The sequence below is a fragment of the Maniola jurtina genome, chromosome 23 (genome assembly GCF_905333055.1).
Source record: "Maniola jurtina chromosome 23, ilManJurt1.1, whole genome shotgun sequence".
Classification (NCBI taxonomy): domain Eukaryota; kingdom Metazoa; phylum Arthropoda; class Insecta; order Lepidoptera; family Nymphalidae; genus Maniola; species Maniola jurtina.
The window spans coordinates 3177197-3194734 of NC_060051.1; the positions used below are offsets into that span (position 1 = coordinate 3177197).

Genomic DNA, 17538 nt, shown 5'->3' on the forward strand with positions numbered 1-17538 from the left:
TTACGGTTTCTAGTTTGCCGGTCGTGGAAATCACCGATTTTTTTGTAACTATGAATGTTTTGTCGTACAAAAATTATATTAGCGTAAATATATTGAGAAGCTACTGTAAGAATACCTATTTCCTTAAATTTCTCTCGTAGGGAATCGCGCGGTTTTAAATTATAGATTGCGCGTATTGCCCTTTTTTGTAATACGAAAATTTTTCCAATATCTGCCGCTTTACCCCATAGTAAGATTCCGTAAGACATAATACTGTGAAAATAGGCAAAATATACAATTTTTGCAGTTTCCACATCAGTTATCTGTCGAATCTTTCTAACAGCGTAAGCAGCAGAGCTGAGTTTACCAGCAAGTGTTGATATATGGGCGTTCCATTGAAGCTTTGCATCTAAAGTTATCCCTAGGAACACGGTAGTTTCTTCTACTTTCAACATATCATTATTTACCATTAAATTAAAATCATTTGCTGTCTTAGTAAATATATAAATATATATAAAACATTAAATCTGTGTAATATAATTAAATAAATAATACATAGTTAAATAAATAGCGTAGTGTACATAATATACTATGACAGAAACTAAAGATTTATAGTGATAGATAGTTAGACTACAGGCCCATGTTGAAAAATGGATGGGTCATATGAACCACCAGGTGACGTATACAGGACATATATACATTTTAATGCAGACCATATCTTTTAGGCTGATGAAAATGACGCTACCATTTTAAGGGTGTAGTACTTTATGGCCATCTGATACTGTACGGCATTAACATATTTTTGAAGAGAACAATTGATAATATGATAAAATCACTATGCCGTCTAACTGAAGTGAACGGGTGTGTATATAATATCCACATCCCCTACAAACCTTTGGACCAACGAAAATGTACGGCATGTAAAAAAATATTATCTATGCATAAAACACTTTCAAAATAAATTAATTTTATGTTGTTTCAAATCACCCCCCGGACCACGGAAAGAGAGGGGGTTGCTACCCTCAATTTTTTCCCCTTGTCGCATGATTTTTGTACGGCGTTGCGGAATAATGGATTAGAGGCTGTATTGAAACAGTATGAAACTAGTGCCGTACAGAATTAAATGACCAAATTTACCCCGGAAAAGGTCAGAAAATCAAACAATTTACTGACTTTGTGGCGCACCATTTTTTTACGGCACTGCGCGCTTTCTTATTATTTTTCATGGATCTATCGATGGTAAAAATGCCGTACAAAAATATATGACCAAAATGTACTCACTCTACCTGCACTTTTGAATTCTCACCAGCACTCTGTTGGACAGCTTACAAGTGACGGCATAGTGCTGAATCTTATTATTTTATGCTCTTATATCGTCCTGTATACGTCACCTGGTGGTTCAGATGACCCATCCATTTTTCAACATGGGCCTGTAGTCTAAGTGTTTCTTGACACGATTTTTAAAGATTGCCAGTGATTTGGAGCGTCTTATTTCGACCGGAAGTGCGTTCCACAGCGAGGCTGCTTTTATAGTGAATGACTCCGCGTAGCCATGCGTATTACATTTAGTCATTTTAAGCTTAAAATCACAGGCGGGACGCAGGACGCGATCACGTTCGAAGGAGCTAAGAAATTTAAACTGATCTTTAAGGTAGAGTGGTGACCAGGGATGGATTTAATAGTTATCCAGCCCGACCCGTCCATTGAGTTTGAGTTGTGCATTTATAGATCAGTCACTCAGTCAGTCAGTCAGTTTTTCCTTTTATATATAAAGATTTACATTATTCGCTTTACATCTACTAGTGACCTTTCACCTTTAAAACAAAATATATATTTTATTTGTTTTGTAGACGGTGCTATACCGTTTACGAGTTATGAGTTATGACGCTTCGAACGACCCACTTTGTGCCATTAATAACCTCTATTTCCTTTTATACGAGTACCTACTTCGTACCTTATCCTCTTTGTTGAGTTCAGGTTATTTGTTACATCTTTCAACTCGTTTTGTATTGTGAGACTGATTTCTAATACGTTATACTGGAGATACAATGAATCCATATCCATACTAGAAAAGATGAGGGGTAATAGGCTGGCATGTTTTGGGCATATTATAATGCGGAGGTTTGCTGAGTTTGTTGTGGGCTCTTCTCAGACTTGGGCGCGTTTGGAACCCTCGTAGCTTTAGTTTTAAGTAACGTAATTAATTATCACCACTATATCGTACAAGTTTAACAATTTCGACCATCAAAAACAGTACAATTGTACCTACTTTGAATAAATGATTTTGACTTTGACTTTGACTTTGGAAGTTATATTACTAGAAGAATGTTAAATATGCATGTGGAAGGAAAAAAGAGAAGAGGACTACCAAGGAAAAGGTGGATGGATAATGGATTGCGTGAAAGAGGATATGCGTAAAGGGGTGGATGATACGTTGACGGATGATAGAAAAGAGTGGGAGAAGAAGACATGCCGACCCCGCGTAGCGTGGGATAAGGTCAGGAAGAAGATGAAGAATAGAATAGAATAGAATAGATTTTTATTCAAGTAAACTTTTACAAGTGCTTTTGAATCGTCAAATAATTTACCACTGGTTCGGAATGCCGTTCCTACCGAGAAGAACCAGCAAGAAACTCGGCGGTTGCTCTTTTCAATTGTTCAATCACACTATCACACTAATATTATAAAGGCGAAAGTTTGTATGTGTGTGTATGTGTGTGTGTGTATGTTTGTTACTCCTTCACGCTAAAATCCGTCCAGTAGGGACGGATTGGGCTGAAATTTAGAATCGAGATAGATTATACTCTGGATTAGCACATAGGCTACTTTTTATCCCGGAAAACCAAAAGGTTCTCACGGGATTTCGAAAAACCTAAATCCATGCGGACGAAGTCGCGGGCGTCAGCTAGTTTACAATAAGAAGTGTTAGTTGAAGTCCCCACAGATTTCCTCAATGATATATCAACGTAACCTGACTTATATATGGATCCCACCGATCACCTGACGGCTGCTGAACGTACTACACCGCTACGTATGAACAGCTCAAGTCATGTAATCCCAACCGAGTGACGCCGGGCTGGATGAGCTAGTCACACTAATATTATAAAGGCGAAAGTTTGTGTGTATGTGTGTCTGTTTGATACTCCTTCACCCCAAAACAACTGGATGGATTTGGCTGAAATTCGGAAAGGAGATAGATAATATCCTGGATTAGCACACAGGCTACTTTTTGTCCCGGAAAATCAAAGAGTTCCCACGGGATTTTAAAAACCTAAATGCACACGGACGAAGTCGCGGACGTCAGCTAGTTTAAAATAACATTAATTGCATACAATTTCTGGCCACATACGATTTCGCTAGCCAATTAGATTTAAGTAGCGCTTCTCGTATCCGCAAAATTCAGCGCTTAATTACTTGGAAACGCCTAAAACGAAGATCGCTTTTGAAACTTGAATTTCATATCTACCGTCAATTTTATTTAAATTTGATCTTTTAATAAATGTTCATTTAATTCAGTTTTTAACCCCCGACCCAAAAAGAAGGGTGTTATAAGTTTGACGTGTGTATCTGTGTATCTGTCTGAGGCACCGTAGCTCCTGAACTAATGAACCGATTTTAATTTAGTTCTTGTCAGGGGTGTTATAAATTTTTAATTTACCGTCATTTACATCATTGCCGTCTGTTATCTAATGGGAAACCTGCTTACTTGAGAGTTCTCTAAAATGTTCTCAAAGGTGTGTGAAGTCTGCCTATCCGCACTTGGCCAGCGTGAAGGGCTTATGGTCAAACTCTTCTCAATTTGAGAGAAGACCCGTTGTCAGTAGTGGACCGATGATGGGTTGTGATGATGATGACGATGTAATATTACTCGGAGGTCACTTTGTCTACTTGCTATCATTATCAAGATGATGGCAAGTAGGCCTATAATAAAGAGACAGTGAATTTTTTCCATAGTGTATTCGTTTTTCCATTGCGCTTGGGAGCACTAACACCTGTGTAATTGTCTGACTTAGTACAAAGACAGTGTGCGTTCCACTCGTATAGCGTTTGTACGACAGACGAGTGTACCTATGACAACAAGTATCTTTTTTTAAAAGCCTGTCTGGATATTTACTATGCGATTAAACTGAGAAGGGCATCGACATAATTGAAATCACTATTTCGCTACTATCACTACTTACTTATCATACTTCATCATACCACAGAATAATATAATAGTTACTATACGATAATACTAATATAATAATTACTATACGGATCATACTAATCCATACTAATATTATAAATGCGAAAGTGTGTCTGTCTGTCTGTCTATCTGTCTGTCTGTCTGTCTGCTACCTTTACACGGCCCAACAGTTTAACCGATTCTGACGAAATTTGGTACGGGTTAGTTTATATCCCGGGGACGGACATAGGCTACTTTTTATCCCGGAAAATCAAAGAGTTCCCACGGGATCTTTAAAAACCTAAGTCCACGCGGACGAAGTCACGGGCATCCTCTAGTAAAATATAATATGACAAGAGTACATTAAAAATTTATATAACCCCCGACAAGTGAAGGTTACAGTAACTAGAAAAGAGCTGATAACTTTTAAACGGCTAAACCGATTTTCTTGGATTATAGCTAAGAACACTCTCGATCAAGCCATCTTTCAAACAAAATAACTAAATTAAAATCGGTTCATTAGTTTAGGAGCTACGATGCCACAGACAGATACACACGTCAAAGTTATAAAACCCCTCTTTTTGGGTCGGGGGTAAAAAATGTGTTTGTTTGTAGGTTTTTCCTTCAATCACGTCGCAACGGGGCAAAGGATTGATATGATTTCTTCCCTGGGTATAGTTAACAGAAATACACACTGAAAATTTCATCTTTCTACGTATCATGGTTCATGAGATACGGCCCGCTAACATATAGACGGACAGAGGGCCGGACAGCAGAGGCTTATAGTAATAGGGTCCCGTTGGCTTGGCACCTTTTGGGTCCGGTACCCTAAAATACAAGTGATTTTTTATTGTATCGGTTTTGTACAAACAATGCCTGAAATCCAAGCATCCTACAGAAGGACTATACACATTTCAGGTACTCATTCAAAATTTAGCAAGTACAAAGCCCGTCTGGCTTTACAAGCACTCTTGTTGCGAGCATCCCTTTCTATTTTCGGCAGTACTACTTGAAAAGATTTTCCGGATTAACGTGATATTATGTTGGTACCACCTTTTTAGCTTCCGGGGTCAAAGGAGGTCATGGTTATGGATTCGATTCTAGAATCTAGACTCATATTATCTCAAGTAGGTAGGTATAGAGAAAAATATAACCACTAAAATATGATGCCAGATTTTGTCCGCCTGAGTTTTGGTTTTAAAAATCCCGTGGGAACTCTTTGATTTTTTGAGATAAAAAGGAGCAATTATGTCCTTCCCTAGGATATAAGCTATCCTATCCCTAAATGTTTTATCATAATTGGTTAAGAGGATGAGTCGTGAAGAGCTAGCAGATGGACATTCGCATTTATTAACCCCGACCCAAAAAGAGGGGTGTGTATCTGTGTATATGTGTATTTGTGTATCTGTCTGTGGCATCATAGCTCCTAAACTAATGGACCGATTTTAATTAAGTTTTTTTTTTTTGTTTGAAAGGTACGGCTTGATCGAGAGTGTTTTTATAGCTTTAATCCAAGAAAATCGGTTCAGCCGTTTGAAAGTTATCAGCTCTTTCCTAGTTACTGTAACCTTCACTTGTCGGGGGTGTTATAAATTTTTAATTTAGACTTGTAATATTATTATTCGATATGGATTATGCTTTTTTGTTCACAAGATATAAATATGTTCAGCCCGCTGACATACAGACCAACGGACGGATGAACGAACAGCGGAGGCTTAGTAGTTAATAGGATCCCGTTGGCACCCTTCAGGTACGGAGGGTTTTTTGGCGCAGTGGTAAGCGCTGCGGTCTTATTAGTGGGAGGTCCCGGGTTCGATTCCCGGCGGGGTTTAGAATTTTGTAATTTCTAAATTTCTGGTCTAGTCTGGTGGAATGCTTCGGTCGTGGCTAGTTACCACCCTACTGGAAAAGCCGTGCCGCCCAAGCGATTTAGCGTTACGGTACGATGCCGTGTAGAAACGAAAGTATGGGTTTAATGAAACTACCATACCCCTTGCAGGTTAACCCGCTTTCATCTTAGACTGCATCATCATTTACCACCAGATGAGATTGCAGTCAAGGCCTAACTTGTATCTGAATTTTGAAAAAAAAAAAACTTGATGTTACATAGTGAACAACTATGCTTGTTTTCAAAATATTAGCTAGGTACGAGTACTACTTACGCTAGACATACAAAGCCCCGTCTGGTTTCCACTTCCCAGACACTTTTGTTTGCAAGCTTCGCCAGGTATCAAGGGAAGACCTTTTTAAATAGCATCTTCGTGGAAACTCTCATATTAAGTACCTATGAGACATATTTCAGCTTTGATTTCCCGTTGGAGGAAAACACTTTTGATTTTTTTATATAGCAAATTTGTATTTTTGAAATATCGTGCAAAAATAATTATTATAGGTATATCGAGACTAATGTACCAGCCTACCGATTCGCTAACTCATTGTCTCACTGAATGACGGCCACCGAGCTAATTTTTTAATCCATTGAAGGTTTTCTACGAAAATATATTTTTATATCACTCAGTGAAGCAGCAATGTACAACCAACCAACCTCGGTGGCTATCATTCAGTGTTAGACACTGATTTAGCTGTACGAGGTGGCTATTCTAGCACCTTGGGACCTCAACGTATAGATTTTTTTTCAACCCCTATTTCAAAGGACCCCTAATAACAAGTGCCTCACTGGACGAAATCGATGATATCGGAGGGGTGCGGTAATAAATCTGTATCGCAGTCGAAATCACCCCGTTTGTGCACTGTCGCTCGAGTGTGACGTCATGGGGTGAAATGACTCGGCTAATTTGGAATTTCGATATTTTTGATTTTGTAGAACGAAGTATTTTAGTCACAAGGGGTTTTAAATTTTCTTTTGTCTTGTTAAATAAATAGAAATAATGTCTCCGACTAGTTCTTCGTAATGTTATAAAACGTTTGTGAAATCTGCACCTAGCCAGCGCAGCGTGGTAGACTATGGCCTAACCTTACTCATTCTGAGAAGAAGGGTTTGGCCCTAGGTTAGGTTTCCACTACGCTGGCCAAGTTGGAATTGGCAGTCAAAGCCAATTGTAATCAAATAAATCAATGCACAAAAAACTGAAAAAGCCATCAAAATCGGACCCAACGTAGTATTTTCGTAACACAAACAAAAACTCGCGCATTCACGCCACACGCGTCCCCTAAACAGACAGACATACATGTTTATGTACAGAGGGTGAGTAACCCTTGAGTGGGGGTTGGAATAATTGCTCGTGGTCTACCCTTCGTCTTACACTTGCTTGGGCATGCGTTACTTTGATAACTACCTACCTGTGTGGATAAAACTATACAGTTAGGTATACCTTGTTATATATAACAGGTTGACGTTCGTAGATTTAGGGTTCCGTATGCCAATGGGATCCTATTACTAAGTCTCCTATCTGTCTGTTTGGCTGTCTGTCTGTCAAGAGGCTGTATCTCATGAGCCGTAATAGGTAGAGAGTTGAAATTTTCAGAGAGTGGTTATGTCTATTGCCGCTATAACAACAAATAATAAGAATGTCAAAACCGACACCATGTTAATTTAAAAAAAAAAACAGTAAAGTGCGAGTCAGTTTCATACCATACCATACAAGAAATAACACTTTTTATTTCTTTTGTGATGTAACCACAAATTTACATTTTTCGGGTACCCTATTGTTCTACAGGACATTGCTACTGGCCTTTTATGACTCTATGTATTCTTCTTATTATAAATTTTGATTCCCTTGACAGACTGACAAGGAAGTGATCCTAGGGTTACTTTTTTTTCTCCGCAGATAAGGAACCCTAAAAATAATACTGGATAAATTTTCTAAGATAAGTAATTAATTCATTAACCTCATTTTTGCATAAAAAAGCCAAGCCCTCTTAGTGACTTGAAGAGGAAAGTATGACTAAGCTTTTTCCTAGAATTTCCTTAACCATGGGGTTTTGAATGCAAATTGCGTACACTAGTATGCAGTTTATTAGTTAAATCAGGTCTGGCTAACTTGGTCACGTGAAATAGTAGAGTAATAAAAAAATTTTGCTTGCTGAAAAGTTTAATAGCAAGTAAATAAATCGATTTTACTCTTACCTACAACAAAAAATTATTCTACAACTAAATTAACTTCCACCCCTTAGAACATTATTCATAACCATAATATGGTGTGAAATAATTATAACGTTACTGTAAGAACCATGATCATGAGGGTGATTTTTACCCGACTGCGGCAAAGCCAAAAGGAAGGGTTATGATTTTAGCAGTCTATGTATGTATATCTGTGTGTATGTGTGTATGTTTGTATCTAGATTCTGTGCGTTCCACCGTAGCGCCTAAACTACTGGGCCGATTTTTAACCCCCGACCCAAAAAGAGGGGTGTTATAAGTTTGACGTGTGTATCTGTGTATCGGTGTATCTGTCTGTGGCATCGTAGCTCCTAAACTAATGAACCGATTTTAATTTAGTTTTTTTTGTTTGAAAGGTGGCTTGATCGAGAGTGTTCTTAGCTATAATTCAAGAAAATCGGTTCAGCCCTTTGAAAGTTATCAGCTCTTTTCTAGTTACTGTAACCTTCACTTGTCGGGGGTGTTATAAATTTTTAATTTACACTTGTAATGAATGAGGTGTCATATATCAAAAGATTTTTAGGCACAATGCAAAGCGACTGATGGCTGGCACTTAGTCCATATATCATTGCTACATACTAACTGATATTAAAATATGCTTTTCTGCTAAAGAATTCTTTAGATCTTAAGTATTTCATTAAATCTACTCGAAAGTTTCCTCTTGAGTGGTTATCAAATCCGAAAATGAGACGGTGTTCAAAGAAAATCCGAAAAGAGCTGTATTTATTTCCAACCTACAAAGTAGGGACTAACAGGAAACCTTTGTCTATACCCTCTTTTATGCTCTTATACCTCTTTTGCAAAGGATACTTGAAGTGACTTGGACCATGAGGGGATGAAAGAACTAAATACTGAAATATGTAAGGGGACCAAAAACGGGGTTTTAATTTGGACACATGTGATATGAATTATCCTGGACGGTATTAAATTTTACTTTGCTGGGTAAAACGATTAATTAAAGTTTAATTTAAATAATATGTTCTAAAAACACATATATAAATTACCGGTCGCGGTGCTTTTAATACTTTTCTACTAGTTCAAACTATGCCTTTGTGCCTTTTTGTCTCTAAAACATTCGGCGTTAATTGAAGTACATTTTCATGCTATTTACTTTCTCTTAAAATGTTATCAGTTCTTTATACAATTTATTAATACATTCAAGGGATAGTCAGACACTTTATACATCGGCCTTTAAACATTTAGATACAACATGTTATATGATAGGCGCTTAAAGTTCCATTACGGTTAGGAGTAAACTTTAAGCAAAGGGTTGTTCAAGTTACTCGCTTACTATTGGCTACAATACATTATTGCAACAAGAATGCCATATATTCAGCCAATAAGAACAACTGAGATTTCAATAATGATTGAAACAGATTGGCTAGACTCGACCAACTGTCACTAATTCTGTCCCGTCCTTCCGTAACAAATATCCCAGTGATAGGAAAACCTGGTCACCCTACACAAGGGTTGCCTCTGTTAAGGGTTGCTCATAATTAAGAATTGAAGTTCATTACTTTAAAGAGTTCTTTCCTAGTTTTCCAAAACGTACTTTTTAAATATTTTTCTCAAATTGTGCAAATTGAGGGCTGAGAGTTTAGCAGACAAATAAAAATAGCTTTTTTTTATTGAATCATATTTTAGATTCATTTATACATATTTTATTCTGTAGTTTGCACCCATTTATAATCATAACATAAAAATGGCTTAAATTACTTATAGGTAGTTTAAATAATAAAAAGTAAAAAATTATTTAAATTATTACTGAATATAATAATAATATGTAACTATAATAGAGCCTCGATAGCTCAACAGTTAAGGAGCGGACTGAATTCCGAAAGGTCGGCGGTTTAAACCCCACCCGTTGCACTATTATCGTACCCATTCTTGGCACAAGCTTTTGCTTAATTGGAGGGGAAAGGGGAGTATTAGTCACATTGGCACCGACTCCAAAAATGTTATTATAGAACTACATTAACTCTTAATTCATAATTAACTGTAATAATTTGATTTTGACTTTGACTTTAATGTGTTCTTTGTCAGCAGGCGGATGCCAGCACGGCGTTCCTACGCGCCGCGCGCGCCGGCCACATCGACAAGATCATCAGCCTCTTGGAACAAGGGGTGGACATCAACGTCAGCAATGCTGTAAGTAACTATTTATGTCTTACTAGCTGATGCCCACGACTTCGTCCGCGTGGATCTAGGTTTTTCGTGGAAACTCTCTGATTCTCCGGGATAAAAAGTAGTCTATGTGCTAATCCAGAGTATTATCTATCTGTATTCCAAACAGTCAAATCCGTCTAGTAATTTTTGCGTAAAGGAGTAACAACATACACACACACATATACACACACACACACGCATTTTCGACTTTATAATATTAGTGTGATGGCCCGTTTACACTAGATCAAGGACCGAATGCGTCGACCGCATTAATTCATCATCATCATGATCAGCCCATAGCCGGCTCACTATTACACAGGGTCTCCTCTCAGAATGAGAACGATTAAGAGCAAGTCTCATAGAAAGAAACATAGGAGGATAATTGCGGATTGAATCCACGATTAAAACCGCCCAGCAACGTCCCAACTTCGGGCAGCTACACAGAATTTCTTGACGAAAAACCCAATACACAATAACTGTACTTATGGTATCTATCATAAGTTCTGAATATAAGAAATCCAAAGCAACTAAGTACAAAGTCAACCTACAGTAAAACCTGGTTTAGCAACTTAAAAAAAAACAGTAGTTCTGGTGGCTAATAAGCCTAAACGAATTGACGTGTCAATAATATTAACCCGAACTCTATAAAAATGCCTCATTATTGTTTCATTTGCCAACATTTTCACCATACGGCATCGACCTCGTCGCAGAAATGAGTTTTATGATTATAGCAATAAAGTGCTTTTTAGGAAAGCCATCATACCGTATTAGCATGCGAGAAAATCACGCGATTTAGTCACGAAAAGAGCCTAGAGCGTACACAGTCGCTATACAGTACATAGTCTGTGGTGGTTACGTAAATAATGCGGGTTAAAATGCAGCAAACATCGGAACAATGGCTTCTGTCTACAATCGGTCAAATGGCAAATGCTTCTTTTATGTAAACAAACAAGAAAATGTAGATTTTCAAAGATGGTGAAGTCAAATGATACCAACAATCAAGACTAAAGCACAGCCTTAAAAATACAGAAATGTGACCAGCCTTAAAAAACAATGAACTGTTAAGAAAACAGAACACAATACGAAAATGCTGTCGGTCTTAGGAGGGGTCTATTCGTCACTCGCTCCATACAAACGTAGTTCGTCTCTCATTTGAATATTACCCAATCATACTCAATGGAATTTTGTAGAAACGTTCCGGGAAACTAATATCTATGCCTGTGGTTTTCCAGATTTCCGTTAAAATATTCGGTTTCAAAGTTACGCGGCCTTAAAAATTCACATACAAATCTTTAATCCCCTGTAATTTTAAAACTACATATTTTTAGAAATATCTAAAACACCGTAGGCACAGATATTATTTTCTAGAATATGCCTGCAAAATTTCATGGACTTTGGTTGCTTAATATTTAAATGAAATGGGAACTACGATTGTATGGAGCGAGTGACGAAGAGAGCCCTATTAAGGTTGTAGCTCACTTACACGACATCACTCCCGTACGGTAAAAGGATAAACATTCAAATATGGGCACCCATCGGGTACGGAACTCTGAAAATTAATTTTCGTTTCTCCCATTTCTCCCAAATCTGGAATACTTGGACCGAAGCCAAGTTCATGCTGCACCGAAGTTAAGTTCGTAATGCTTTGTTCTTGTCATAGTTCCCGGCCCATTTGGCACAGCCTGACTTTTATACCTATATGTCATTCTAGGAAATACCTATAGTCCTTTTGACCTATATTGCAAGCTGGAGCTGAACCATGGAAATGCAGCTTGAATGTTTGATTCTGAAATTCAAATTCAAATTCAAAATATTTTTATACAATTAAACTTTTACAAGTGCTTTTGAATCGTCAAAATAATCTACCACTGGTTCGGAATGCTGTTCCTACCGAGAAGAACCAGCAAGAAACTCGGCGGTTGCTCTTTTCAAGTATTCAATTTACAATAATATGCCATACTGTATACAAGCAATTGCAGCGCCGTGTATTGCTGGAGCGAGTCAAATCCAAGCTTTTTTGTCATTTACGTAATCTTCGATTGTATAATAAGCTTTTTTCAGGAGCATACTTTTAATAGATTTTTTAAACTTGTGTAAAGGCAAGTCTAAAATTGACTGGAATTTTATTATAAAATACATTCATTCCCACAAATGACTTTCCCACTTTCCTGAGGCGGAGCGTAGGATATGCGAGCCTATTACGGTTTCTATAGTTAGCCTGTCGTGGAAATCACCATTTCTTTTGTAACTAAGAATGTTCTGTACAGAAAATTCTTTACGCAACTTTTTTTTAATTCAGATACATTGCCCTTGACTGCAATCTCACCTGGTGGTAAGTGATGATGCAATCTAAGATGGAAGCGGGCTAAACTAGAAGGGGTATGGCAGTTTTCATTAAACCCATACTCCTTTTCTACACGGCATTGTACCGGAACGCTAAATCAATGGCGGCGCGGCTTAGGGTGGTTACTAGCCACGGCCGAAGCCTCCCACTAGACGAAATCTAACCTTTTGTGCGTCTTAAGTAATTTACTATCACTGGTGAAGGAAAAGAGTTCTCCATAGTGTTTTCAAAAGCGTGTGTAGTTTTCCAATCTGCACTTGGCTAGCGTGTGGCCAAACTTTACTCTAAGATGAGACCCGTGCTCAGAAGTGAGCCGGCAATGGGTTGTTGTTGTTTATAATGATGATGATTGACTCCACTCTATACTTATCTTCTTATCTATACTAATAAATAAAATTGGAGTGCAGTCTGTCTGTAATTTCGAAATAACTACCACATATTAAGGTCATATGGTTATTTGAACGATACCATAACTGAATCACACGTTTTTAAAATTTTTGTCTGTCTGTCTGTCTGTCTGTCTGTCTGTCTGTCTGTCTGTCTGTCTGTCTGTCTGTCTGTCTGTCTGTTTGAAAAGGCTAATCTTCGGAATGGCTGAACCGATTTTAACGGGATTTTCACATACAAGTAGAGGATTGGCCAGGGTGTAACATAGGCTACTTTTTTAACCGACTTTCAAGAAGGGAGTTGTGTTTTTCTACCTATGTACACCGAAATCTCCGAGATTTCTGAACCGATTTGCGTCATTTCTTTTTTAATCGATAGAGGAACTTTGCGACATTGTTTCATAAAAAATTTGGATTCCAACTCCTCAATCCTGATGCTGCAGGGGATCTGATCAATCCACGCGGGCGAAGCTGCATGAATCAGCTAGTATTTAATATATTTAAGTACCTGCCTACCTAATTAATGTTCAAGTATGTTCATTACATACCACTGAGTTGAACAACTTTAAGCAGTTATTGTTGGCACTTGTGTGAAGGTATAGGCATATTCCCAGTAACCTAGCATGCAGGGCACTAGTGAAGATATTATTAAAAGACTTTGGCATTGAATCCGAGTTCAATAGTTCATCAATCGATTCTAGTCGAGACATCGCCGTCGCGTGATTGCATGCTAGTTGTTTTTAAGTCTAGCCTCAATAGCTCAACGGTTATAGGAGTGGACTGAATTTCGAAAGGTCGGCGGTTCAAACCCCAGCCGTTGCACTATTGTCGTACCCACTCCTAGCACAAGCTTTACGCTTAGTTGGAGGGGAAAGGGGAATGTTAGTCATGATTAAAATGGCTAATATTCTTTATTAAAAAAAAAAGTCATCTAGCATGTGGTACCTAGATATGATCAACATTTTTACTCCTTTCCAAAACGATCCATAATTTAAGGCTTAAGGCCTCGGTCCTATCCATTTCCCATCCCAAACATTTCGCTACGAGTAAGAGCTGCAGGTTATTTTTATTTTATTTATTTTGTAGCAAAACTTTAAACTAAAACATAAACATTGAAAGGACATAAGGACAACCAATCCCAAGGAATCCATTATGGTAGTAAGTACATTAGGCATCAGCTAGGCATTCACTCTTGCCTTGAATAACCTCAAGGCAAGAGTGAATAGGCATCTTCTAGGCAATCGCGCTCTAATTTCATCCTTACTCTGTTTCTCAGGCATGATTCCCGTCAAGCGCAAGCCTATCTCACAAAAAAAATGTCATAGACTACTTATGCTGATTAAGTCTTCAACAGATATCAACATAATCTAGTGGAAGACATGCCTAGTCTTCTTCTAAACTCTATGATATCCCCATTTTAAAAAGCTCTCATTAACAGCTCTACTCTTTTCAGAACGGGCTCAACGCAATCCACCTCGCTTCAAAAGATGGCCACGTGGAAGTGGTCCGAGAGCTGTTGCAGCGTGGGGCAGCCATCGACGCTGCCACCAAGAAGGGAAACACTGCTTTACACATTGCTTCTCTCGCTGGGCAGGAGGCTGTGGTCAAACTGCTCGTGCAGAATGGAGCACAAGTAAGTACTTGCCATCATACAACGCACGTGAAAGAGACTCAAAAACTCAAAACTCAAAATCATTTATTCAAAGTAAGTACTGTTGTACACCTTTTGATAGTCAGAATTATTAAATTTGTAAGATAATAATATTATATTATAGTGGTGTTAATTAATTACGTAAATTAAGACTAAAGCTACGAGGGTTCCAAACGCGCCCAGGTCTGAGAAGAGACCACAACAAACTCGGCCGGGTATTAATAAGCCTTTACAATATAGTAGGATTTTTCAATAAGTTTACGTTTAATAATAACTTTGAACTTGTTGAGAGACATCTCTAATATGTATTCTGGGAGCTTGTTGTTAAAATATACATAATTTCTAATAAATGAATTGCATACTAAGTTTTATTAGCCTAGAAGTGGGCATTACAAGTCTATTTTTAACCCTCGACCCAAAAAGAGGGGTGTTATAAGTTTAACATGTGTATCTGTGTATCTGTCCGTGGTATCGTAGCTCCTAAAGTAATGAACCGATTTTAATTTCGTTTTTTTTGTTTGAAAGGTGGCTTGATCGAGAGTGTTCTTAGCTATAATCCAAGAAAATCGCTACAGCCGTTTGAAAGTTATCAGCTCTTTTCTAGTTTTCTTATAGAGGTTTTTGTGTCGGGGGTTTTTTAAATTTTGAGTTATATTAAGTTGTGCTTATAACTCTGGCTGAATAAATGTTTTATTTTTTCTTGGATAAACTTTTTCCCAATCAAAAAGCCCGCCCTAAATACACAGCATTATCTTTTGCATTAATGTCATTGACATAAAAAGTACTATAAAGGGAAGTGTTCGTAATAAACCCCGCGTTCGTTATTATGATTGATGTCGATCCAAACCAACAAAGCCCGAGGTCAACGACACGATTGTTTTAAACATTTATAGATATGCCAACTTCAATGCCCAAATTAATCGGAAGCCGACTTATAAGCAAATCAATTTGTTAATTGGGATATTTGGTCCGAATAGTATGCGTCTTCATGCAAGTGGATGTGGAAAATGTTTTATAAAAAACTAAACTGACATGGTATTTTTTTATTTACATAAAAATTCCGTGGGAACTCTTTGACTTCTCGGGTTAAAAAGTAGCCTAAGTCCGTATTTGTGAGGCAAGCTATGTGCAGACGCTTGAGTAATGACCAATGGACCAAATGATAAAATCGGCTGAACGAGTGGGCCGTGAAAATGTAACAGTTAAACAGACAGACAGACAGATAGATACGAAGACATACAAATAGATGGAGAGTGTCACTATCGCTAATAATTTTTTTTTAATATAATAATATTGGGATGAATTATTTTACTAGACCCTTTAAATTGTACCTACGCATTCGCAACCTCAATTGAAATTGACAGTCGTTCATTGAAAACTGAGAATACGCGAGCAAAAGCTTTGTTTATATGTTGAAAATACATTATCAACAGTGGAGAAACGGAGAATTAGGGAGAATCAGGTAATGACATGTACGCAATCTCTTAACCAAATTACAGGTCTAAAATCTAGTGGTATCCTTTTCGGGACCTGACATTTTAGTTAAGTTTAGAGATTGTGTAAACAGAATAAGCAACATTGTTGGCCTATCTGTAGCTGGCTTAACACGTTTCAGTTCAACCTGCATCACCGGTGATTTGCGTGGAACCGCATTCATATTAACCTTCTGCAAATGTATCGTGATAATGCATTTGTACTGTAATTCAATTCACACAATGTCCATTACCAATCCTTGGAAGGTAAGTATTTGCGGATGGATGAAATCTGGACTCATTGTGTATTCACGTAGGTAGGTATTTCGAAAATAAGATAAGAAATAGATAAGAATAAATAACAAAGTTTTGAAGATAAAAGATAAGATTGTAGTATAAGTAACATAAAAGTATCCGGAGTTTTCATACCTAAATACACAACGGGAAAATGTAGATTGTAGACAGAATTATTCATTTTCACAAAGGAAAATGACATTTTCAAAATATTACAAATCAAATCACAAAAAAAAATCATGTAGGACAACTAGTGATATAATTAGATTAATTAGATTCACGTCAAAAATAATAATAATATAGGTATATCATTTAAATATCATCATCTTAACCCATTCTCGGGTCTCCTCTTAGAATGATAAGGGCTGAGGTACCATATTGGCAAAATGAGAATTGGCAGACTGTACCTTTGAGCACATTATGGAAAACAGCATACGGATTCTTTTACTACTTTCTTTCACCGTTAATAAAGCAATTGACATTTAATTGCTTAAAATGCATAATCCCAAAAAGTTAGACATGCGTGCCCGGGATGGAACCCTTTTTTTTGTTGACGGGGGAGGAAATCTTCTCAAGATACTTATGTAAGATTTCTACCCAATAAAACCCCCTCGATGGCCATTCTCAGCACATATTAAGAAGCTTCGGGAACTCTTCCGAACGCGCGCCTTGGTTGAACCCCAGACCTTCTAGCACTAGCACTATAAGCACTAGGTTATCACTAATAAATAACATTTACTTAAATGTACACCAGTTGGCTTGTCTCAAGGTTCTATTTTGGGGCCATATCTCCTCATAATTTTCATTAATAACAAATATAATTTGTTCTAGGTAAACATTCAGTCCCAGAATGGCTTCACTCCTCTGTACATGGCAGCACAGGAGAACCACGATGGAGTTGTCAAGTTTCTGCTGTCAAATGGCGCCAATCAAAGTTTGGCTACAGAGGTATTAAAAATTT

At 37.6% G+C, this 17538-nt stretch overlaps 1 protein-coding gene across 7 annotated transcripts in view; it reads left to right on the forward strand.

The window, feature by feature from the left end:
* Positions 1-17538, forward strand: part of LOC123877372 (ankyrin-2-like) — a 96544-nt gene that overhangs the window by 11075 nt on the left and 67931 nt on the right. For 5 of the 7 annotated variants that reach the window (XM_045924076.1, XM_045924070.1, XM_045924074.1 and 2 more), the window contains exons 2-4: positions 10311-10412; positions 14614-14793; positions 17409-17525. In XM_045924076.1, coding sequence (XP_045780032.1) covers positions 10311-10412; positions 14614-14793; positions 17409-17525 — 399 coding nt within the window. Of the gene's footprint in view, positions 1-10307; positions 10413-14613; positions 14794-17408; positions 17526-17538 lie in introns of all 7 variants that reach the window. The other 2 variants (XM_045924071.1, XM_045924072.1) reach the window with 1 other exon arrangement.